The sequence below is a fragment of the Adiantum capillus-veneris genome, chromosome 11 (genome assembly GCF_014529385.1).
Source record: "Adiantum capillus-veneris isolate H3 chromosome 11, ASM1452938v2, whole genome shotgun sequence".
In the NCBI taxonomy this organism is placed as follows: Eukaryota; Viridiplantae; Streptophyta; class Polypodiopsida; order Polypodiales; family Pteridaceae; genus Adiantum; species Adiantum capillus-veneris.
The window spans coordinates 138130615-138154181 of NC_140941.1; the positions used below are offsets into that span (position 1 = coordinate 138130615).

The window sequence follows — 23567 nt, forward strand, 5'->3', positions numbered from 1 at the left end:
GTTACTCCTGGGAGGGGAGATTAGCGGAAAGCGATTGCCAGGATGGGTTGTCCCCCGTGGGGCCCATAATGGTCGTCGTGGACCGCAGCTGAGGAGTGCCTATGCGGATAACGTTGCAGCATTCCTCTGCGGGGCCGTACCGCGATACTACAATGCTCTGGCCCGTGAGGGTGTTGAAAGCTCGTAGGGCTTGTAGTTATTGCGTACGGTGCGGTCCCGCCTAACATGGTCCTGGGGCTTTCCGAGCGGGCCTTGGTGACCATGGTTGGCCGGATCGGGATGCCTCCTTTGAGCCGACGCCCACCTTGGGTATGGCAGTCCTACCGGACATCCGCTGGACGGGGGCCTTTTTCTACCAGGCGAAAATCCTGGAGTACCTGGGCAAGATTCAGTACGGTCTATGAGTTACAAGGGTTTGTCCCTCTCTCTCAGCCTTGGTCCTTAAATGCATCACTGAATTCGTTTGGTGATTTCCCGACGTTACCCCCGGGTGGCGTGACTAACAAGGGAACATGGACTGACTAACATGGCATGAAAAGACTTTTTACTCCCCCGAGGGGGAAACTTGCTTCCATTCCCCGTTGACATGCCACGATACGGCATGGAAGCGCTTTTCCCTTTGTCGGCAAGTCCGCAAGGTAATTTGTCTTTGACTCGTTTGTGTGCACGCGAAGCAAAGGCAGTTCCTTGCTGGCTTGCCGGCTCTAGCCCAAAAAAGTAAAAAGTAAAAAAATTCCCACGCATTGAATGACTTTCCCGACGCATACGGGCACTTTGCAAAACCTGGCGAGAATCTACAGCACGCTGAATTCTCTATCTTCGGCCCCGAAAATGCACCAGATCACCTGTACAACGGTCCCCTCACGTCCCCGAACCTCCTGGGGGTATTAGGGACCGTTTAGGGCCAAAACCCTAAACCTGCAAAAATACACAGCAGGTTGTAATTTACTGTTTCGGGCTCCATTTCGCGTGCCGGTCGCATCCCTAGCAAGTCCTCGAGCTCCCGCACTTGTAGGGCTACTTGCCCTTTGAATCGGACGAGATTTCTGGCGTGAAACCTCTCCGAATTCACCTGTACCTGCGGGGGATTAGCCGCTAGCTAGTCCAGTACCTGTGCAAGAGGCTCTTGCTTCGGCAATCGCGCATGAACCCACACCAACTGTACATTGGTCAATTGAAGAGCCCACTAGAGGGGCATAACATACTGCCATAGAGGAGAGAGAGAGCAGTGTGCAGCGTGCAGGGCATCACTCCTGGCACCGCACTGTACATAGGAGGGAAAGGAAGCACTCCATAGCTCTTAACCTGTGACCAAACTGAAAAATGAGCCCTCTTCCTCCTAAATTCAGCGCCACTTCTTGTTGCATGAGGAAAGTGCACCAGAAGGTGCCACTTGGCACATTTACAAGCATTTTCCCGTTTCGGGGTTGCCGCCTAAAAATCTCCCAACCGGTTGCCCAGTTGACTTCACGGCAGAGTAAGAAAATGTTCCCCTTGTCATTCCGGAGATAATGACGCAAACACATTTTCAGGTCCCAAAATAGCAGTTCCCTAAATTTTAGGAGATGCTGCCATTGTATCTTGCTAGGTCATCTGACCCCCTTTGTACACTACAGCCACACCCAAAATTGAAATGTAGCCTCTGTAGCAAAGGATTCCACTTTGGCTAGTCAATGACCCCACTTTGGCTAACCATAGTCTTTGTCCAACCTTAGTGCTCTCTTGCCCTCAGGCCTGGACTCCCTCTGGACAGTTCCACACTAGCTATGCAATGCAGGGCAGTTAGATTTCCCGAGGGGTGTTTCCAAAAAGTGAATGTAAATAAATAATAAGAAAGAAATCAACGAAAAGGATAGATAGTAGTCACACGCTGGTGACATACCCCCTCTTGAAATCTCAAACGTCCTTGTTTTCATCTATGTCGTATATGCTCACAGTCAACACTGATGTATTCAACACCTGTCGACACATGTACGACACATACATGCTCATTGTCAACCCTGGTGTATTCAACACCTCGTCGACACATGTATTGCCTGCGTGTGAACCGTGTCCCAATGACATAGTGGTAGCTTCGCACTTTGCCATTGCTTTGAGTCACTAACTTTCCAATGACAAAATGGTAGCTACACATTTTGCCACTGTCTTATAGTACACGTTGGGCCTAGTAACACTTTCGAGCATACCCAAACCGTCAGTTTAAGAATGCAGTTACACATGTACCCTTTAATAGAAGCAATTATTGTATCCTTGATAAAATGACAGTTGTAGGATAGCTGTAAGCAATGTGGCCAGGTTGCTCACAGATAAAGAATTTGTTCTCTGACCTCAGGACCTTCTTTTGCTCTTCCGACTTGCGAGGAAAATGTCTTTTCCATTTCTTTGCTGGTCCCTTTTCTGATTGAGCCGTAACTTTGTCTTTTCCTGCGTTGGCTGGCTCCTGAGTCACTTTCGGAGTCTCCTTGGGAACATACTTCTTCGTTGAATTTTTCTTGGCTGATCCTTCCTTGACGCCAGTATTGAATTCACAATCTTCTCCCTTGAGCAAACCATTGCGAGTGTTTGCTACCTCAATGAGCTGCGTCAAAGTAGTGACTTTGGTCTTCGTGCAGTATTTTCTCAATCCTTTGGGTAGGCCACAACAGTATTTTTCAATCTGTTCTGTCAATGGCACAAACCTATAGGAAGTTACTGGAAGTAGAGCTTTCCAAAACTTCCGATTGTAATCATCCAAATTCTTGCAAGTAGCAGCATTAAGCTGGTGCCATTCTGTCATGACATCTGCTTCAAAGTCATCAGATAACCATGCTGCTGCAAAAATCTGCTTGAAGTAAATCCATGTGGACGGAGCTTGCCCTTGAAGCAATAAAGTTGTCCACCATTGTCCCACATTCCCTGTCAAGAAAGTGGCTGCCTTGCGGACCTTTGAAGCCTCTATAAAGTTTCCCCCTGCATAGGCCTTGTCAAACTGCTGGAGGAATGAGAGAGCCTTCTTACTGTCATCAAACCCTGTAAAGGTCGTGAATGTCACACCTTTGCCACCTTCTTTGTACGGAGTTGGCCTCTCCAGCGGCGTTAAATTGTCATATGGAAGTGACTGAAACATGGGAACACTGTTAGGGTTTATTTGTGTTCCCTGACCGCAATTAACTTGACTTGGGAATGCCATATTTGGCTGCTGATTTGTAATTCCAGCCATACCAAAATTTGCGTGTGGCATCCCAAATTGGCCCTGAGTGCTTTGAAACCCCGGTAGCATGCCCGTGACACCATACATGGGGTTAGGCATCATCGTTTGAGCACCCCTGAACACTGTTCCTTGCGTGTAAAACTGATTTCCAGATGCATGACCAGCCATGCTCTGGAATACCGATCCACCTCCAAAATAGCCAGGGTGTACTGATGGTGGTGGGAAGACTTGTTGCATAGCCTGTAGGTTGCTTCCTTGCCCATTAGAACCAGCTATAGGCTGCTGAAAAGTGGCTGGCTGAACTGGTACAACTTGAAAGACTCGCATCTCAGCCACCTGTTCTTGCACCTTAGGCATAGGTTGTGGAGACTGCATGTTCTCCGTCAAGTGTACAGGTGTTTCCATTGACTGTGCAGTATGAATCACCCGTGCTCGAGCCTTAACAGGATTTTGAATATGATCCAGTGACCCAACTTGCTGAGACGGAAGAGGAGGTTGCAGAAAGGCTAAAAACCTCGGGTTCTGCATTACTTGTGTGAACATAGCCACATCAGTAGCCAATTGGGTCCTGAATATATCATCATCCGTCTATGGTGGTCTTGAAGACTCACCCACTTCATGTGTCTGTTGACCCTGCGAAGAGGAAACCTCTTCAGTCACATCATCTGGTTTGTCAGCCATAATTGCAATTCCCTGTGTCTGGTCTATGATCCCCTGTGTCTACAAGCCCAACCTGACCAAGGCTCACTTCTATGGAAAAAAGTTATTTAATCCCGGGGATGGAATCATGAAACTGGCCTGCTAACTTCAAAAAGGGCGGTAGACTTTAGACTTAAACCTTATTTGCTTTCACCCATTTAATTTGTCGCCCACTTTACCTGTACTTTCAAGACACAACAAAGGGGAGAGGGATACAGGCTGCTAGATTGCACTTGTATGAGTAGATCGACACTAGATTGGCCCCTAACTTAGGCGCCCCTTTTGGTATTTCTTTATTGTTAACAAGAGGGAATAAACGCTGTGGTTCCCTACAAGCTGCCCCGCACAAGCTCGGCCGAATTTCAACTGTTCCAGCCCGATTTCGGCAGCATAAGTGTACTAGGATCCTTCACAGTTAGTATTCCCACGCATTGAATGACTTTCCCGACGCATGCGGGCACTTTGCAAAACCTGGCGAGAATGTGCAGCACGCTGAATTCTCTGTCTTCGGCCCCGAGAATGCGCCAGATCACCTGTACAGCAGTCCCCTCGCGTCCTTGAACTTCCTGGGGGTATTAGGGACCGTTTAGGGCCAAAACCCTAAACCTGCAAAAATACAGCAGGCTGTAATTTACTGTTTCGGGCTCCGTTTCGCGTGCCGGTCGCATCCCTAGCAAGTCCTCAACTTCCAATCCTACCTCTCAGTGGAGAGACTCCTAATTCCTATAGTAACTGTTCTCCAACTTCTTTTCTTTTTGCTCCCGCACCTGTAGGGCTACTTGCCCTTAATATCGGACGAGATTCCTGGTGTGAAACCTCTCCGAATTCACCCGTACCTGCGGGGGATTAGCCGCTAGCTAATCCAGTACTTGTACAAGAGGCTCTTGCCTCGGCAATCGCGCATGAACCCACACAACTCTACATTGGTCAATTGAAGAGCCCACTGGAGGTGCATAACATACTGCCATAGAGGAGAGAGAGAGCAGTGCGCAGCGTGCAGGGCATCACTCCTGGCACCGCACTGTACATAGGAGGGAAAGGAAACACTCCATAGCTCTTAACCTGTGACCAAACTGAAAAATGAGCCCTCTTCCTCCTAAATTCAGCGCCACTTCTTGTTGCATAAGGAAAGTGCACCAGAAGGTGCCACTTGGCACATTTACAAGCATTTTCCCGTTTCGGGTTTGCCGCCTAAAAATCTCCCAACCAATTGCCCAATTGACATTCACGGCAGAGTAAGAAAATGTTCCCCTTGTCATTCCGGAGGTAATGACGCAAACACATTTTCAGGTCCCAAAATAGCAGTTCCCTAAATTTTAGGAGATGTTGCCATTGTATCTTTCTAGGTCATCTGACCCCCTTTGTACACTGCAGCCACACCCAAAATTGAAATGTAGCCTCTGTAGCAAAGGATTCCACTTTGGCTAGTCAATGACCCCACTTTGGCTAACCATAGTCTTTGTCCAACCTTAGTGCTCTCTTGCCCTCAGGTCTGGACTCCCTCTGGACAGTTCCACACTAGCTATGCAATGCAGGGCAATTAGATTTCTCGATGGGTGTTTCCAAAAAGTGAAAGTAAATAAATAATAAGAAAGAAATCGACAAAAAGGATAGATAGTAGTCACACGCTGGTGACACAAAGACTCCCTTGATCTTGATCTAATAATCTCTCCCGAGGAGGTTTGTATGGGGGTTGCTTTGCCTCCTCCAATCTCTGTCTCACTACCTGACCTTGAACTACCTTCAAATGTTGGTTCTCGTGCACTATGTATCTAGTTGTTCTAAGACCTCCTCTTGATCTTCCCAAGAGGTGTGTCTGGGGGTTGCTCTGCCTCCTCCAACTTGTCTAAACAAGGATAAAGTGTGCCTCTACTTGTACTTGTCTACATGCCTGTCTCTGTCTCTAATCAACATTGTGTTCTCTCTCTCTCTCTCTCTCTCTCTCTCAAGACCGGGCAGATTTTGTCTCAAAAGTGTGGGTATTCTCTCTCTTAAGTAAATTTCTCTCTCTAGGTAGAGAAAATCTTGCTTTCCAACTATTGGTTCTTATGCTCTATGCGTTTGTCTAGTTGTCTTAAGACCCCCTTTCGATCCTGATCGGGTAACCTCTCCCTCGGAGGTCTGTCTCTGACGTGGCATGCCCAACTTAAAAGATGGGCAGAGAGGACTAAAGGGTTTAAAGTTAAGAAATTCTAACCTAGACCAACTTGAAGAGTTCAACCCAGGGGCCTTAGCCCTAACAGGAAAAAACGTAGACTTGGTTTAATTTTTGCAAATCACGTTCTCGTGTTGATGTAGCATTACTATACGGGCTTTTGCATTTTGCATTGGCTGAGGCTAGCGGTTTTTATGCAATGCTTTTGGGGATCAGATCTTTTGGTGTAATGTGTAGCGAAAGTGATTGATGGCGAATGCTCAAGATGAGTGCTCAATGCGCACTCAAGGTTCCTTTCTCTTCACGAGCGAGTTCCTTTTACGTCATGAGAGATGTGCAAAGACTAGAGAGAGAGAGAGAGAGAGAGAGAGAGAGAGAGAGAGAGAGAGAGAGAGAGAGAGAGAGAGAAGAGAATGATATTGTGAGTGAAGGTTATGTGAGTGAATGAGAGAGAGAGAGAGAGGAGACTAACACCAAATGGGGTTCCAAAACCCCCTCCAAACTGCAAATTTATGCATCATCTTTGGTTCTAAGCCCGCCTTTGTGCACATTGGGATACACTTGTTTTGCAAAAACCTTGCAATTTGGCTGGAAATTCAGTTTTTATTCTGTAATAAATTTCATAAATTAATTTTCTTGAATTTCATAATCCCTTGGTGCAAGGATGGCCTCTACCTCCTCTGATGGTAAAAATCTCTTCTAAATAAAGAGATTCGAGGGTACAAGTTTTGATCTTTGGAAAGAGAGAATGTAGGGCATTCTATTCCTTAAATATTGTGATGAGGCAGGTGAAACCTGATGATATGTTGGATGCTACTTGCGTGAATCTGAACAAGAAAGCCATTGCTTACATTAAGATGGTTGTGTCTAACGAGATTCTTGTGGACTTGAAAGGTCTTGCCATTGCTTATGATGTATGGGAGAAGTTGAAGGCAACCTATGAGAATAACACTCTGTCTACCAGATGAGGAAGTTGACTACCATGCAACTCGACGAGTCTAAGAGTGCAGCAGAGCATATCGCTTCTTTTACAAGCACTCTCTCATAGTTGCAAGATTCTGGCCTACCTCCTTTTGATGACAAGCTGAAGGCTATTTTCTTGTTGAGGACACTACCTGATTCTTGAGAGACTCTAGTGGTCTCATTGTCAAATAATTCCTCACGTTTGATGGTGTAAAGGGTTCCATACTCAACGAAGAGATTAGGAGAAAGGCCAGTGGTGAAAGTAGTGGATTTGCCAACTTGTCTAGAGGGGGAGATCTGAGAAGAAAACAGGTAATGGACAGAGAAGAAGAAATAAAAGCAAAGGCAAGCAGTCTGATGTGATTTGCGGGAGGAAAGGTCACAAGAAGCCGGATTACAGGTATTTTAAGAAGAAGCAAGAAAGAAAAAAGAATGCAGGCGATAAGAAGAAAAAGGAGACCAAGACTGACACACAAGAAAATTGAAAAAAAAAAAAACGAAAAAGAGAAGGCCAATGTGGCCTCCAGTGTTGTCATTGAGGAGTTGTCAGATGCAGGCGATATTCTATGTGCTACTTCGCAACTACTTCGTAACTACTGATGCATGTACACTCCCATGTACAAGATATGAGGATCATTAAAGGTGATGTGATTGATGCATTGCTTACAGTGAATGATGCCTCGTCAAAGACATGGATTATAGACTGGGGTGCTTATTTTCATGTAACTCGTACCAAGGAGTGTTTTGCCACATTCAATGCGGGTAACTTTGGCAAAATTTATTTGGGCAATGATCATGCTTGCTCTATCAATGGTATTGGCACTGTGCATTTGGCCTTGAATGATGGCCAAGAACTTGTTTTGAAGGATGTCAGATATGTTCCTGGCATTAAAGAGAGTCTACTTTCTGTTGGACAAATGGACATGCATGGTTATAGCACTGTATTTGCAAAAGGTTCATGGAAACTGACCGAAGGTGGTTGTAAAAGGCACTAAGAAAAGTACTCTGTATTGTTTACATGGAAAGGCTTTGCCTGGCCAATTCATTGCTGTTGCGCAGATTCATTCTCACTTGGAGCTTTGGCACCTTTGGCACAAAAGATTGGGCCATATGAGCTCATCTTCTATGCATAGAATTGATGCCAAAGGAACAAACCTTGACTTTTGTAATGATTGTCAATGTTGAAAAGAAGTGAGAAATTCTTATTACCCTGGTGTCTCTCGCAAACAAGGTCTTCTTGAACTTGTGCATTTGATGTTTGTTGCATGCCTACCAAGTCTTTGGGGGGTGCTTCATATTTTGTTTCTTTTGTAGATGATTGTTCTAGAAAATTATGGAAGGATGAAGCCTTTGCTGCGTTTGGAAAACTTCATGCATTTGTGACTTCTCAAATCGGTAAAAAGCTGAAATGATTAGCTTGGACTACCTGATGGCACGCTTGTTTTTGGATGTGATGGCCAGAGTGTTTTTTTTTTTGTCTAAGAATGCGGTGTTTCATGTGCGTACCAAACACATAGATGTGCAGTACTACTTCATTAGACAAATGCTTTATGATGGTTTGGTCTTATTGATTAAAATCAGTACACATGAGAACGTTGCAGATGCTCTTACCAAAGGTCTCGCTAAGGCACAACATGAGCATTGCCTACAGATAGTGGGAGTTACATAGCTTAAAGGCGACCCTCTGGGCCTTTAAGTGGGAGGTTGTTGGGGGTAAATGCTCAGACGTCACTCCCGTTCTCCTCCGGACCGTTTCTATCGCGTATCTCTACTTGGGAGCTTCGCAAATATAGTTTTTGTATATTTTTAGTCCACCATTTCGGGCCTGAACAGACATTATACTTCATGTATTGGCCTTTGGGCCACTTGAACTATTTGTACAATGTTCATATTGTCCAAGTGGCCAAAAGGCTCAAAATAAAATGGTCCCAAAACATCTCTAAGGGAGTTGTACCTTTATGAAGTAATAATAAAGAAATATCGGAAGGGGCACCAATCTTTGGGGCTAGTGCATTGGGGATGGAATTTCGCTATATAGTGTCTACTCTCTCTATTCAAGTTCAATAATTTGCAGATTTTGTTTGTGTGTTGCGATTGATTTCTCGCTTGGAGTGTCCAAGCTTGTAACTCTCTCCCTCCTTCAACCTGTGTCTCACTACCCATCTCTAAACAAGGATAGACTGTGCTTGCACCGGTAGTTGTCTACCTACTTGTCCTCGCTGGTCAATGTTGTGTTAATGGTCAATGTTCCTGCTTTGTTTTCTATGTGTAGGCTGCTTTCCGCGCCCCTAGCTTTCAGAGCATGATTGTATGCTTTTGGGGTGAATGCTTTTGATAGGACCTATGAGAGCCTATAGGGTGGGATTTTACAATAGACACGTATATCGAGAACCACTGAGGACCCGCAAATTTGGCCATCTTGGTGCTTTTACTCAATCAATAAGCAAGTATCAAGTTGGGATGCTGTGAAATTCGTTGACGGTTGGCCAATTGAATAGGAAGGGAATTAGTGCAAACAATCGAATTGAAGTGACAAATTGAAGTTGATATAAACTTTTGAGTCAAGACAGAGGAGTGGGTTTCCTCTTCCAGAAGCACTATCCCCTCTATAGGCGTCCCTTAATGGTTCTATCTTTTTTGGGTTTCTAAAGCAAGCCTTACTGAACAAGTGATGGGCATACATATGAAATTTTATATTTTGGACAGTACCTTTGCATATATACAACATCGAGATTTTCTTTGGTTTTTAGTTTGTCACTGAATCCTTCATTTTAGAGGCTTATACGACGTCCTTTTCATTTTATTGTTTTAGAGCCTCATATGACATCCAAACAACCACAACAAGGAAGGATAGTACAAAAGGATCTTCTGAAAGGATGAAGTGTGACATCATTTGTCAAAATGGAGATAAGTTGTCAAGGGAAGCAAAGTTAGATTTTCAGCTAGATAAGAATCTCATGCCTTTTCGCACTTGGCGAAAATGTGGCCAACCACAACTAGATGATGCTCTAGAATTCATTAGCATGTCTGGAAACATGCGAGCAAAATGCTTGAGAATCATATCCACCACCATTCAAATAGATTCGCAAATCCTCGAATTTCAATTTCATGTAATGACCGCATATTTGATTGTTTTAGAATGCCAACATGACCCATTACCTTGTTTATATTTAATGAACATTGTGGTTACAATCATTTTGTGAGCCCACTCACACTATTTGTCTACAGCTGGGAGCCTAGCCTTTTATTTGTAGGTCAAGGTGACCCTAAAGCAATTGAGTAATTTGCTACTAACCCTGAAAAGCAACTTCAGCCAATAATCCACACTAGCAGTTGTGCCACTCTCTTTTTGGAGCTCCCTCCCTAGCTCTAGTCTTCAAAAGCCATCTTCAGGAAGTGGAATGGTCTCTATAGTGGTTGATAGCCTCCTTCACTGTCTTCTTGGAGTTCCCTTCCCAGCTCTAGTCTTTAGGAGGCACCTTCAAGAAGTTGTCACGATTGTGACTATGTTAACAACAATACATCTACTTCTAGTTGTAGATATGCGAAGTGCCATGCCAAGGACGACCCCTACGCTTGGATGGTCACGACCCTTCGCTCAAGAGACGTGCCTCTTCGCCAAAACCACACTCCTTCGACGACTGGTCACACCGCTTCGCTCTACGATTGCGACTCTTCGCCCAATGGTTGCAGCTCTTCGCCAAAAGGATGTCTCTTTATGTCTGAAGTCATGTCTCTTCACCAGGAGACATGTCTTTTCATTTGTGTGTAAGGTGCAGTGGAATGAATGTTTGTGCTTTGCTCAAGATGAGTGCTCCAAACTGTGCTCAAGGTTCCTTTTGTTCTTATGGAAGGTAGAGCCTTCCGTTCTAATGAGAGATGCTATGATCACAAACAAAGTGAATGGACATTGTGCGTGCAAGTGTATGAGACTGAGAGATAGAGAGAGAAGAGAGATACGACACCAGAAACATTGTAAAACCCTCCTCCGAAGGCCCCATTCTCGTTGGTGAGAGTGGTCTGCACAAATTGGTACTAATGGTATGCATGAGACTGATGCAAGTCTAGGTTATGTCGACGACGACGACGGGGATGACGACATCGACATAAGGGCTGAAATCTGTAGTCTTTTATCTGCGGCAAGTCCAAAAACGCTGATTTTGGGGCTGTTTTCTGATGACTTTGTCGCTGAAAATCTGCAGGTTTTAGGCTGAAAACTGAAGTTTCTTGGGGCTGAATCTGATGGTCTTTCTACTGCTGAAAATGGCAATCTTATTTGTTGAAATCGCTAGGCTTGAAATCTGCAGAAAATGCTAGGCTTGAGAGTCTGCAGAAAACGCTAGGGCATGGGGGACTGTTGGCAACGGCAAAGGCTGAAAACGCTGATGTTGCAGATTTGCCGGCGATGATACTAATGCTGAAAACGCTGTGCATAAGGATCTGCTGCGGTGACTACTTGTTGCAAAAACGCCAAGGGCTAGGACTTGCTTGGCGATGATGCCTTGTTGCAGAAACGCTAGGTTGGATCTCCAAAAACGCTAGGTGCTGGGTCTCCAAATACGCTAGGTGCTGGGGTATACTTGCGGTGAAGATCTGGGATCAAAACGCTAGGCTTGTGGTCTTGCTGTCGCCAGAATCTACAAAGCAAATCGATGGCTGATCTTGATGGGAAAAAACGCTAGGTCCTGCAATCTACAAAACGCAAGGCCTTCTGATGGGTTCTGCTGAGAAGTTGCCTGTTGAGCAAGGTGCTCCTGCTGCCTCTTCTGCCAATCAGTGCTAGCCTAAGTTTGCTTATATACAAACTTACTCAATTTGCCCTACCTACTTTCCAACAAAAGTCACTTAAAAATAATAAGTGGAAGTTGTCAAAAATAGGGAAAATAGGCTAAATGCATTGGAAAATTCCCTTGAAGGATTCTAATGGAAATGCTTATGATCATGTTGTGTGCAACCAGAGGATATGCATCTACATTGAGTGTTTGGGCATGCACGGTCTACGAACAGACTCATAAAAGTGCCAGATCACTTCCTATTCTAGATTGATTGGACTGATTGAACCCTTGTCGTGCTGTAGCTTGTCCACGGACATTTAGGGTTGGATGTTACGTGACATTGGGTCTCTTCGTCTCCTATATAAGGAGCCTATTGTACTCGGTTTCAAGCAGTCATCAATCAAACACAGAATCTTCTGAGTCTTGTTTCTGAGTTCAGTTCAAGTTTCTTAAGTCTTAATCATGAGTTTAAGTACTTAATTAAGGATTAGCACCTAGAATTCTTATAGTGGTATCATAGCAAATTTTTTTTTGGGACCCTAAGGTTGTGAGCCTCTCACCCTCGCCGCTACACTATACTCTCTTTCCGCAGTTGTATGGAAGCAGAAGAAAGGTGGGCTTTCCTGATGGATACTAGCCGGCGTACTTAACCTCACCCGCTCCTGAAGCAAACATTACCTTGCAGAAAGATGACGTGCATCTCTTACCCGAAGCTTGGGCTCACGTGCTTGCTGATTCTCTATAGGCGTGGCCCGGCAGCAGGTGCTCGTTCCGCACATGCCTCTTCATGTGTTGCCTTCCTTGGTGAAGGGGCACACACCCCTTGGTGAAGGGACACACCCTCTCACCTCTTGGCAGCTCTACCCGCTGGTGGCTGCCCAAAGTCTCGCACCCCCTGTAGAAGATCGCACCCTCTCAGACCTCTTCGCTGGAGATTGCACCTTCTGCATCCACCTTTTCGGTCCAGATTTCTGAATTGCTGATCGCTGGTGTTTTGTTCGTTGGTGTTTTGTTCGTTGAAGTCTATGTGCTCTTTGGGATTGCCTTTCGTTGGTGATTTTCCTACGTAGGTGCCTATTGCACACTTCACATGGAGGATGGTTGGGCAAGCTAAAAGAGCAGGACCAAATTTTTAAACAAGTTTGGCCATTGGTTCATTTGGGCAGCTAGTTTATATTTTAATAAAAAAACCCACGAATTCTGCCCTTCTAGCGTACAAAATTCAGCATCATTGTGTGGGTTTAATATTTTCCCCAACCCCACCCTTTGCTCTTGTCGATTGACCACCTATGGCGTATAGAATGGCTTCATCATCATCTGTGCCCCTGGTTTGCAGACAAGGAGAGCCCAACAATGGTTCAACACACTCTCTTCTCCCAGTAGCTATTGCTACATAATCGGCGATGGAGACAAGACGGCGACGACAATATATCATTGAAGATCCGATAGCAGTTTTCAAAAAGGAGATGGCAGCAATTTCATCAAGCCTCTCATCGATTCACACTCGCTTGGATCAGATGCAAATGCAAACCCCTTCTCGGAGTCAAACAACAACTTCTCAGATAATACATGCATCATCTTTCGACGCTTCAGTGGTCGACCAGAAAGAACCACTCAAACATAAGCCTTCGGAACCGAAATTTTCTCACCCAAAGCATGGTTTCTCAGAGACAACTAGACACAAAGTAGCTTCGTGCGAGCAGCAAAAGTCTTAGCATGAATATTCTTGGAAAAGTTACAGTACTAAGCAACCAACTTCTTATTCGAATCATCAGCAACAAAAGCAGCAATATGAAGCTTCCAACGGATCATCATCGATATCAAGATGGGCTTACTTAGTGGCACATATATCCGACCCTAGGGTCGAGTACTCGATCGTGAATGTTGCGACGTTGGACAAGTTCCCCCTCCCAAGCCAAGCCCTACATTTAAGTCTTTCTTGTCTGATGGTGGTACAATTACTGATTTATTGATCCTTTCCTTGTGCAAGAGGATCCTTCAGAGGTCTAAGAGGCAACAACTTCCTCAACCTCCCCCTTGTCAATTGGAAGCCTTAATACCCGCTGAGAAAGCTGAAGATTCATAAGATTCCAGTTCTTGTGTGACAACGAACAAGCACATAACCCCTTCTTTGGCCGTGTTCTAGGCGGAAAAACTAGCCTTGTCACCGTCCTTGCAGAATACAGTCTTTGTTTCTAAACAGATACCAAATGCAGTGGTGAATGATAATTCTTCAAAGTTGAAGACTCCATTCCTTGCCTTCAACGATGCAAAGGATAAAACAGATACAGACTCTTGCAGCATGACTTTAGTCGCTGCAACTGAATCGTTGGACACAATTTGTTCCACAGATAAAGCTTTACAGATGGAAATACATCCAAACACTACTCTGTCTCAGTTTATGACATCCCTTCAGGAGGATCTTATTGTTATAAACAAACCAATGGAATACCTTACAAATTTCCAACCAGTGGTCATCACTCAACAGAAAACTCAAGTCAGTTTACCAATAATTTCACTCGAAGCAGATACAGATTCAATCTTTTTTTGGAAAAAGCTTGAAGTTACGAATAACTTTGACAAAGGCACTTGTCAAGTTGCAGATACGATCAGTTCTCAGTTTGGCAAAATAGTCATGGTCAATAATAGTGCCGTGACGTGGGACTTAATGGAAAGAGCTTTGGATGCAGGAACACTACAACAATACATTTCCTTCTTCCCGGAGTTTCTACACCTACCCTCGGTTTTATTGAAAGAGGGAGGGAATGTCACGATTGTGACTATGTTAACAACTATACATCTACTCGTAGTTGCAGATACCTACGCTTGGATGGTCACGACCCTTTGCTCAAGAGATGTTCCTCTTCGCCAAAAGCCACACTCCTTCGACGATTGGTCACACCCCTTCGCTCTACGATTGCGACTTTTCGCCCAATAGTTGCAGCTCTTCGCCGAAAGGATGTGTCTTTACGTTTGAAGTCACGTCTCTTCACCAAGAGACATTTCATTTGTGTCTCTTCGTCTCCTATATAAGGAGCCTATTGTACTCAATTTCAAGCAATCATCAATCAAACACAGAGTCTTTTGAGTCTTGTTCCTGTGTTCAATTCAAGTTTCTTAAGTCTTAATTATGAGTTTAAGTACTTAATTAAGGATTAGTACCTAGAATCCTTACAGAAGTGGAATGGTCTCTATACTAGTTGATAGCTCCATGTCTGCTCTAGTGCAGCACTTTTTACTCACCTTGGGGCCTCCCCTTGTAGTCTCTTGGTGATGTCAGGTATTTCTTATCCATCATCTTTGTCATCGATTGCTCTCTCCCTTTTGTTTATCCGTTGCCTTTTGTTGTCAAATGGTACCAGTTGGTGGGCATATGCTCTTTAGGAGAGCTTTTCATTTCAGTTTCTCATCTGGCTCGTTTTATCCAGTTTTTGCAGTTTCCAGCTAGCTGCCTTCGGGCCTGCTTTGTAAACAGCTCTCAGAATTGGCACCATTTGGGTGTTCTTTCAAGCAACAGAAAAATCAGCTTGGGGTGGGGGAAGAGAGAGAGAGAGAGAGTCTTTCAAGAAGTTGGATGTGCTTGCTTTCAGAATCGGCACCATTTGGGTGTTCTTTCAAGGAACAGAAATCAGCCCCCTTTCTTTTGAGAGAGAGAGAGAGAGAGAGAGAGAGAGAGAGAGAGAGAGAGAGAGCGTCTTTCAAGAATTTGTGAACTTAAGAGGAGCTGGGGTCTGTTACAGGTACGAGGCTGAATTGGCCGCAGCTGCTGCTCAACCTTTACCTGATGATGATGATGCAGATTTTGAGAGCTAGTTGTTTATACAGGATTGGGTTCATGTCCTCTTTTAAAGGCTGAGATATAATTTGCATTTATGAAGTGTAATTGAAAGAGATTTTTCTCTTAAAAACAGGCATGATAATTTCTGAGTCTGGAAGATCTTTTCAGGCATCTCATGAGGTGATTTGCAAATTCTGTATAGATGTGCAGGAATGTGTTTGGGAGAGGTCTGCTTTTACAGACTTTTCTCGTACAGGTGTACATTTGCTTCCCTTCGCTGTATTGCCGGTGATCGTAAGTTGTAATGTAGTGAGTTTCTGTTATGGAAGCATATCATTTGCAGCAGGTTTTTGCTTGTAATGTGTGAAATTTCTGCTTCGATTTGCAACTATGGTGTTTGTCATTATGGTAGTCTTGAAATTGTATTTCTAGAAAGTGAGGAAGGGATACTAGTGAGGAAGGGATATTCTTTGTTCAGTAGTATGCCTGGTTGTATGGCCAGCTTTACATGTAATGCTGGTGAATGCCATGTCTGTTTAATCTGAGATGGGAGTTTTGTGTATATGTGTGTATCTATCTGACAACACTAAGTGGCTACTTAAGCAGAACATAAATAGCTAGGTTGGCAAGGCGAAAACTTGTTCGCACATCCATGATCCAATCGGTGTTATTGCTTCAAAAGTGTGGTGCTATTGAAAGAAAACCTCATATACCATCAAAAAATCACTTGAAACATTTGTGTTTGTAGGTAATGCTTCATTTGTTAACATATTCTTAACAAATCAGTTGGGCATTGCAACTCATTCAAAGTATACAAATTTAAGTCATTTAGGTTCATGCATTGTACTAATAATATATTAATAAGGCAGTTAGGCAATGAAATTCATTGATTGCATGCTTAATGCATAAAACATTTGGGTAATATGCATCCTTATTTAGCTCGTTCATTAATGTTGACCTGTCTAGATTTATCAAACAGAACTTGTCAAGCAGAGAGTTGTGTGGATGTTCACTATGCATGTATGCTGACCCTAGATGGACTCTTCAACAATAGTAAGTTTGAGGTCAATGTGCATTGGACCACTCCTAGATATCTTGCCTGAGAGCTTTCAAACATGCATACTAGAGTTCCTTTCAAAATGCATTTGCCTAGTCTTTTGATGCACCCTTCATTCTGCCACTAGAACTGGTTGACAACAGGAGGAATAAGCATGTCAATGACTGGGTAGCACTACAAATCTAATTCAGCAGCAAAAAAATGGCATGGCCTTGTGGGGAAAAGCCAATGCGCTTTGTGCGCCATCATGTTCAGATGGCAGTATGACCCCATCGGGGATGTTTGTGGGTCAGCGTCAGCACGTAGACAGTCCGTCTTTTTGGGTTAAGCTGATTATAGTTTGCCTTGAAAACATGATCTTATACGGAAAACTCCTCTTTATACTCACTGTTATCTTGACAAAAAAATAAAGCTTTACTTTGAACTTCTAAAAGTTTGAAGTAATAATTAATCTAATACTGTTTGTAAGTCTTGACACTGATAACAACTGATAGGCTTTGAAACTTGTAATACAGATTCAAAGCAAGTAAATTCTATTGTTTTGTTTATGTGGATGCATGGGAGACTCTTTCATTGCTTAAAGATGTTTAAGTTTGTCACAATACCAGCACTTGAAGATGAAAACCTTGTTCATCTATATACTTCATGTTTGTCATGATTAACTTCATCAACTCCGAATCATTGGAAACTTTCGAAAAAGTAATTGTTAACCAAATGGGAAGCCTTCTTTGGAGAAAGTACGTATGTAGTTGTATCACTAATAGTCAAGGTTAACATTAATGCTTGTAGTACATCGCATATGTTTTATGTCCTATTTGTTAAAAAACTAGATCGGACGGTTCTTGGAAGGTCGTGGATGAGAAAGTATAATGTATGTGGATTGGACTAAACAAGAAGTATACTTTTAGCAAACATGTGTAACTTTTTTCATTCCACTCATCCACAACAGCTGAAGGACACTATAGACAAAGTGAAGGGACTTCAAATAAGGAGTAAAGCGGATGTTATTTGTTTTGAGTAAGATCATCAAAAGCGACCCTCTATGCTGACCCATCGATATTGTAAGATCATTGATTTTCGGGTCTTCTAAAAACGGAAAAAAATACGTTCCTATGTTCACTTCCTAAATTTTTGGTTTCGTTCATGTTTCATTAGATTAGATGAATGTTTGATTCAATTTTGAAAAAAAATGCTCTTTAGCTTTTTTCTTGTTTTTTGTGATTTTCGATGCTTTTTTATTTTGTGAAAAGCACAGTTGGATCCTTGATTTATGGCTTTGGAACTATGATTCAATTTTGTAAACATTTGTTATATGAATTCTTTTCTTGGTATTTTTTGTTTTTCTTGTTTTCTTTGCTTTTTGATGCTTCTTTTTGGTGGTGAAATATAGGGTTGGATCCTTGATTATGATTCTCGATGATGTTATGATTCAATTTTGTAAAACTTTGTTTTTCGAGCTCTTTTCATGACATTTTTTTTTTCATAATTTTTGATGTTTTTCAATAAAAACCGAATCCATTTCTTTGTTCAGATGAAAAAGGAAAAGCCGTAGTTCAATTTTAGATTTTTTTAATTTTTTAATGTTCGTGCTTTTTGGCATTTAAAAAAACCGCTTTTTAAAATGATCCATATATAAAAATAATATATTTGTCACCATTTGGGTATTAAACCGTCAGTAATGTTATAAAAAGCATCACCGAAAATGTCGGGACAATATAGGAAAGTTGTAATTTAGCTATTGTGTTTAAGTGGAGCATAGCTTGGTTACGGTCCCATTAATTGCTGGGATATCGTTTCAATTAATCAATTTGCAGCAGCAAATGTTTAAGGGAAAGAAGTGAGAGTTTACTTCCAAAAGTTAAGGCTTGTTTTTAGCAAAGTCCCCAAAAGCATGGGATTATATCTGGCTGAGAAGGAGGCGGCTTAGGACACACTCCAGCTTGGCAAAATTAACATATAAGAAACAATTCTAATGAATTTTTAGTGTTGATGGTTGCCTCTACTACCGCAAGGCTGTACATACGTATTATAAGGAGTGGTGCAAGCTCTCCATCACCATCTCCACAAGAAATCATTCACGAGAAGAAGAAGCACACTCTCTCTCTACTTGCTTATTATACTCTCTTCTCCTATCAAGAGATACGTGCTCTTCATCGACTTTGTGGTAAAAACCTCTAGGTACTCCTCTCTTATGGGAAAGCAAGAAGCCTCCGACCACCGATAGTCACCTCAATCACTGTAAGAAGCTTTAAACTCCATAGCCATCATCTCTCTTTATACTTCATTTTTGAGAAACTACCCTCTTGGTGGTTGATTTTTGGTATACCTAGGCACGTATGGGCTTGTCGGATGTGTACCAGGATACTTCATATTTGCTTCGTCGTGTTTAGCACGATGATACATGCATACGGGGTGTTTATGGTCCAAGGTGTATAACAAGAGTTTTTGTATCACGTCATGCACTTGTAGCGGCACTGTTTTGGTTGTATATCCTAAACTGCTATGAATCGGGTCAAACCCTTTCAACGAGAGATTAAACATATCATTCAAAACATTTTCTCTTTTGTGTGTCATGTGAACATTCCGCACTAGTAAAGAGTTATGGTTAAGATGCAACTTGCTAAACAATGCACATTCAATATTTTTGGACTCCAGGCTCCTTGGGAAACCACTATATAGATTCATCTGATGAAGGAACCCACTTAACTAAATCAAAACCTAAAATAAACTTGCTGGTAAATATATTTAAATCACCAAGATCACTTCCTATGTGCGAATTATTAATGGTGCCTTGTACATATTTACCTATGTGTGTAGATGTGCTGCTTAGGGGGAGTAACATATGGATACGTGAGTTTGATGAGTGGTTCATATATATTTTATGGTTTGTTTTGGTGAGTTGATTTCAAGTGTTTGATGTTTATAAACTTATATGTGGGTATATGGTTAGTCAATCCAAATCGTGCGGATAAATATGGATAAAGTGGTTTTTTCTTCATGTCAGAGTTCTTCGCATAAAATCTCATAAGGGAGAATTGATGTAATAAGTTGTTATTCTATGTTATGGGACTGATCTTGATGCATTGGTTTTGAGGCCAAATACTTTCTTTTGCATGTCATACAAGCATCCGAAAATAGAAAAGTATTGTTTCTTGTATATACGTAAAGTTATGGTTTATGCTTGATCAAAGTGGTTGGGATGTTTACATCATGATTGGGTTTTTGTAGCAATATCATATGATGTATGGAAGCTCATAGATGGAAGTGGATGTTTCATGTGCATGTGTATACTACTTTCTATCTTTCTATGTCAAAACTAGCACTATGTGCAAGCAAGTTGAGGTGCAGTCATGGTGTACCACTTAAACATCATCGAAACGGTATTTTGAAGTTATGTTTAGTTGCTCGTTAGAATTATTTCACTCATAAAAGATTTTTCTTTAAGGGCTTTGTGTATTGGCTCGATTTGGTTATAATGGGTATAGTCAAAACTCTAAGTGTGGAAGTTCGTTCAATAAGGAATATGGTTTATGGTGAAGGACTGAGATCCCTCATGGATTATAGTTGTGATTTTGTTGTTGAAATATTTGCAACCATGTTATGTGCTAAAGTGGTTTTGCACGATCGATATGCATCAACCTGAGTAGAGTGGATTGCTTACCCATGTGATGGAATTGGATTATGGTTTACTTGTTTTTGAAGTGGTCTTGATGTTTTATTGTGACGTATAAGGGTAGACACCTTGTACAATCTGACTGCTTGGAAAATATTATATTGTGCATAATGCGAAAATGCTATTTTTGATTGAACTCATGCGTTATGTTTCTCATGATAGCGTCATTACAAGGACCCTTTCATTACTAAGTTTAAGTGATATAGGATCACCTATATCACTTAAACTTACATGAAAGGGTCGATGATCTGGGGCTTTGCTGGATTGAGGTGCTGCATAGATTGTCTTCTTTTTTGTTAGGCTCATATACACGGTTAGTACGTTAGAGGTTGAACGACTTACATGGCTAACATATCGGGGATCTTGCCTTAGCCACTCAATGTTGGACACCTTAGAGGCGTTGTAGCGCTTAAGTTGGTATGGTTGATGTTAATTTTTTACTATCTATTAGTCTTTTGATTCCTTTCAGAGCTCGGATTTATGGAGGGAGGCAAAGCAGCTTCGGTTTATATTTGGCTTAGATAATTGGAGGTGTTTTGCCTTGCTCCATGCGAAGAGAAATTCTCTCTATCCATAGTAGAAGCAAAAGTGGACGGGTGGACTAGTCGATCTCTACAGAGGATCCGGTGCTTCTACTAGTCATTTATGTTTCGAAGTTATGATATACCCAAATTTTGTTATTGCATTAATGCATGGGTTGCATGTTTCATTTAGAAAGAGCATTTAAAGATTCTTTTTTATCATTCTTCTATATCTTTCTGCACTCTATAAATTACTCTCCATTCTTCTCTCTCTCTCTCTCTCTCTCTCTCTCTCTCTCTCTTCATGCAATGCGGTGTCTACATATATTCAACTTCCACTTGATCATTTTCTTGAGTACGCTTTCTATCATACTACATATTCATGGGCAACAATAATTGTTAGGTACCTCTGGATGTAGTTCGATTCATGGCTTAAACTCCATGTTAGGCCACACGGTCAAAACTTCTCCCCATGAAAACACTTTTGTAACTCTGATGTATATTAAAATTATATAAAACTACGAATTGTATAATTTTTGCATAGACCCTTGGGGAGGGGTATCTTTCATGTGGTATCAGAGCCTAAGGTTATGATTGTAGCTTGAAGCTCATACTAGTTGTGTAACATTTAATGGTCTAGTAACTTTTGTGTAGCGGAAAATAGCATGAACATAGTGAGCATTTCATTAGAATAGATTCCTAATGAGAATAACAAGAGTGCTTGGATGGAGATAGCAAAAAAAAGTATAACACCTAGTTAGATAGCACGAACAATACTTCAAAAAAGAGAGAAATTAAGGAATTGACAACAATTGAGGACTGGATTTGCATGGAGCCAGTCCCCCCTCCAAAAGGTTTTGTATTATGGTTTCTCCCATCAAGAGAGACATTTTACAATACAATTCTTTGTGTTCCTTCAATACTAGCTAGTGCAATGAAGATGGAAACTTCAAGCACTAAGCAAAAAACTTATCAAACATCAATTCCCTCACGGTCTCAGACCCAAGACCTCACACACCTTCCAAGATGGTGAGAGCTAGCGGGGTATGAGAGTAGATTGAGAGGAAGAAGGAGTAGTCTTACGAGAAAGATGTACATCTCCTTACATAATCACTCATATTGGCATAACTTAGCTTAGTAATTAGCATGGTAGAGAAGATGAGCATGCATTGAAGCTTGGATCTTGGTTGGATTTGCATCACAAAGCCAAGAGTTGTTGGTGTAGGCCTCCCTTCTCACAAGCTTGGAGTAGGTGATAAGCTTTCCATTAAAGCTTGAGAAGAGAGAGAGAGAGACTTCTTACTCTATACATGAGCTTGTGTGAGTGTGTGGATAATTGCCTTTGAGAAATCAGCCCCCCTCCCTCTCTTGGTCGATCCCTCTTGCTATTTTCTCTTGCTAGCACCTCATTGGACCTCTCCCAGCTTAGCCAATAAAAGTTAAGTAGCATAAGTGATAGTCTTCTGACATGTGTCCTCCTTTCCCCTTTCGTGAGAGCTTTAGTTAATTAATCAATTCAACTAAACTCTCATTGGCCTCTTGGCCAATAGGAATCAGGCAAGCCATTGGGCTGTTGAATGCTCATTGGACCCCTTGAGAGACTGTCCAATAGTCTTCTAGAAAGCTTAATTCCTATTGGTTCTTTTATTAAGTGTTTTCAAAATAATTTAACCAGATTTACTCTAGCCTAATTCTCATTGGTCCACCTCCATGGCCATCCAATAGGATTTGAGTACACCTTGTGGGCATCTGGCCTAGGGAGTTGACATGTGTCCCTCATTCCCTTTGTGTAAAGGGAGCTTGTGTGTGTGTGTGTGTGTGTGTGTGTGTGTGTGTGTGTGAGTTTCTCTCTCATCCCCTACTTCTTGGGCTCGCCCCCTCCTTTGTAGGACTTGGGAAGACTTTTTGGGACATACAAAAAGCATCCAGTTTCCTAAGCTTTTGACCATTGGACACAACCTTTGAATTTTGGAACCTTAGCATTTTGGAAGTCTTAATGGGTTGAACCCTAAGGTCTTTGGAGCCCATTGTTGCACATAGGTCTTTTGCAGATGGCCCCCTTTTGGATCCCTATTTTCCCTCCTTTGGATCCCTATTGTGGCCGATCTGCCAGCTTAACCAATATTCTAGCTTTTTCTCCCCTGGCACTTCTCGTTATTAAATGATCAGTTTAACATGAGAAAATCATTTAGGAGAATTAGATATTAGTTATTATGACATTACCTCTCTCTTGAAAATCATAGTCGTCCTCGACTATGGGGTAGGAAAGCTAAAGCATATTCATTAGTCCTTTTCCTAGTGGGTAGAAGATTCCTATGTTACCCTACGACATCGTTTTAAAATGGATGACTAGTCCATTTGTTGGTGCTTGAGAGCCTAAGCTAGTGCAAGCATGTCTGCACATTAGTCCTATCAATCTTCCATATTAGAGTGACAAGCTCTACTTGGTGTTCAGGAGACGTCGTCTCCGTAAACTTGATCTAAGCATGCATAGTACTTCATTTTTGCGCACAATAAAGAAAAAGAGAGTCTTATAAGACAAAAAACTTCGTTGATTTTTAACATTTGTACATTTTCTTACTCTTGGGAAGCATTGTAAGCATTGACAAGGTTTAGGTTATCCTTTAATTCTATGCCTTGCATCCATCTAGCATCTTCAAAAGGATAATTCTTAAACTTAATAAGATATCATCGGATAGTCTTACCGCCTCTTAGTACCTTGTCTTCATGTCGGAGAATGGACTCAAACTGCAACA

At 42.2% G+C, this 23567-nt stretch overlaps 1 protein-coding gene across 1 annotated transcript in view; it reads left to right on the top strand.

Annotated features, from left to right (window-relative positions):
* Positions 1-15905, top strand: part of LOC147448099 (GTP-binding nuclear protein Ran1B-like) — a 43979-nt gene extending 28074 nt beyond the window's left edge. The window contains exon 9 of the mRNA XM_086523964.1: positions 15523-15905. Coding sequence (XP_086380090.1) covers positions 15523-15595 — 73 coding nt within the window. The 3' untranslated portion in view covers positions 15596-15905. The remainder of the gene's footprint in view (positions 1-15522) is intronic.
* Positions 15906-23567: the final 7662 nt, after the last annotated feature.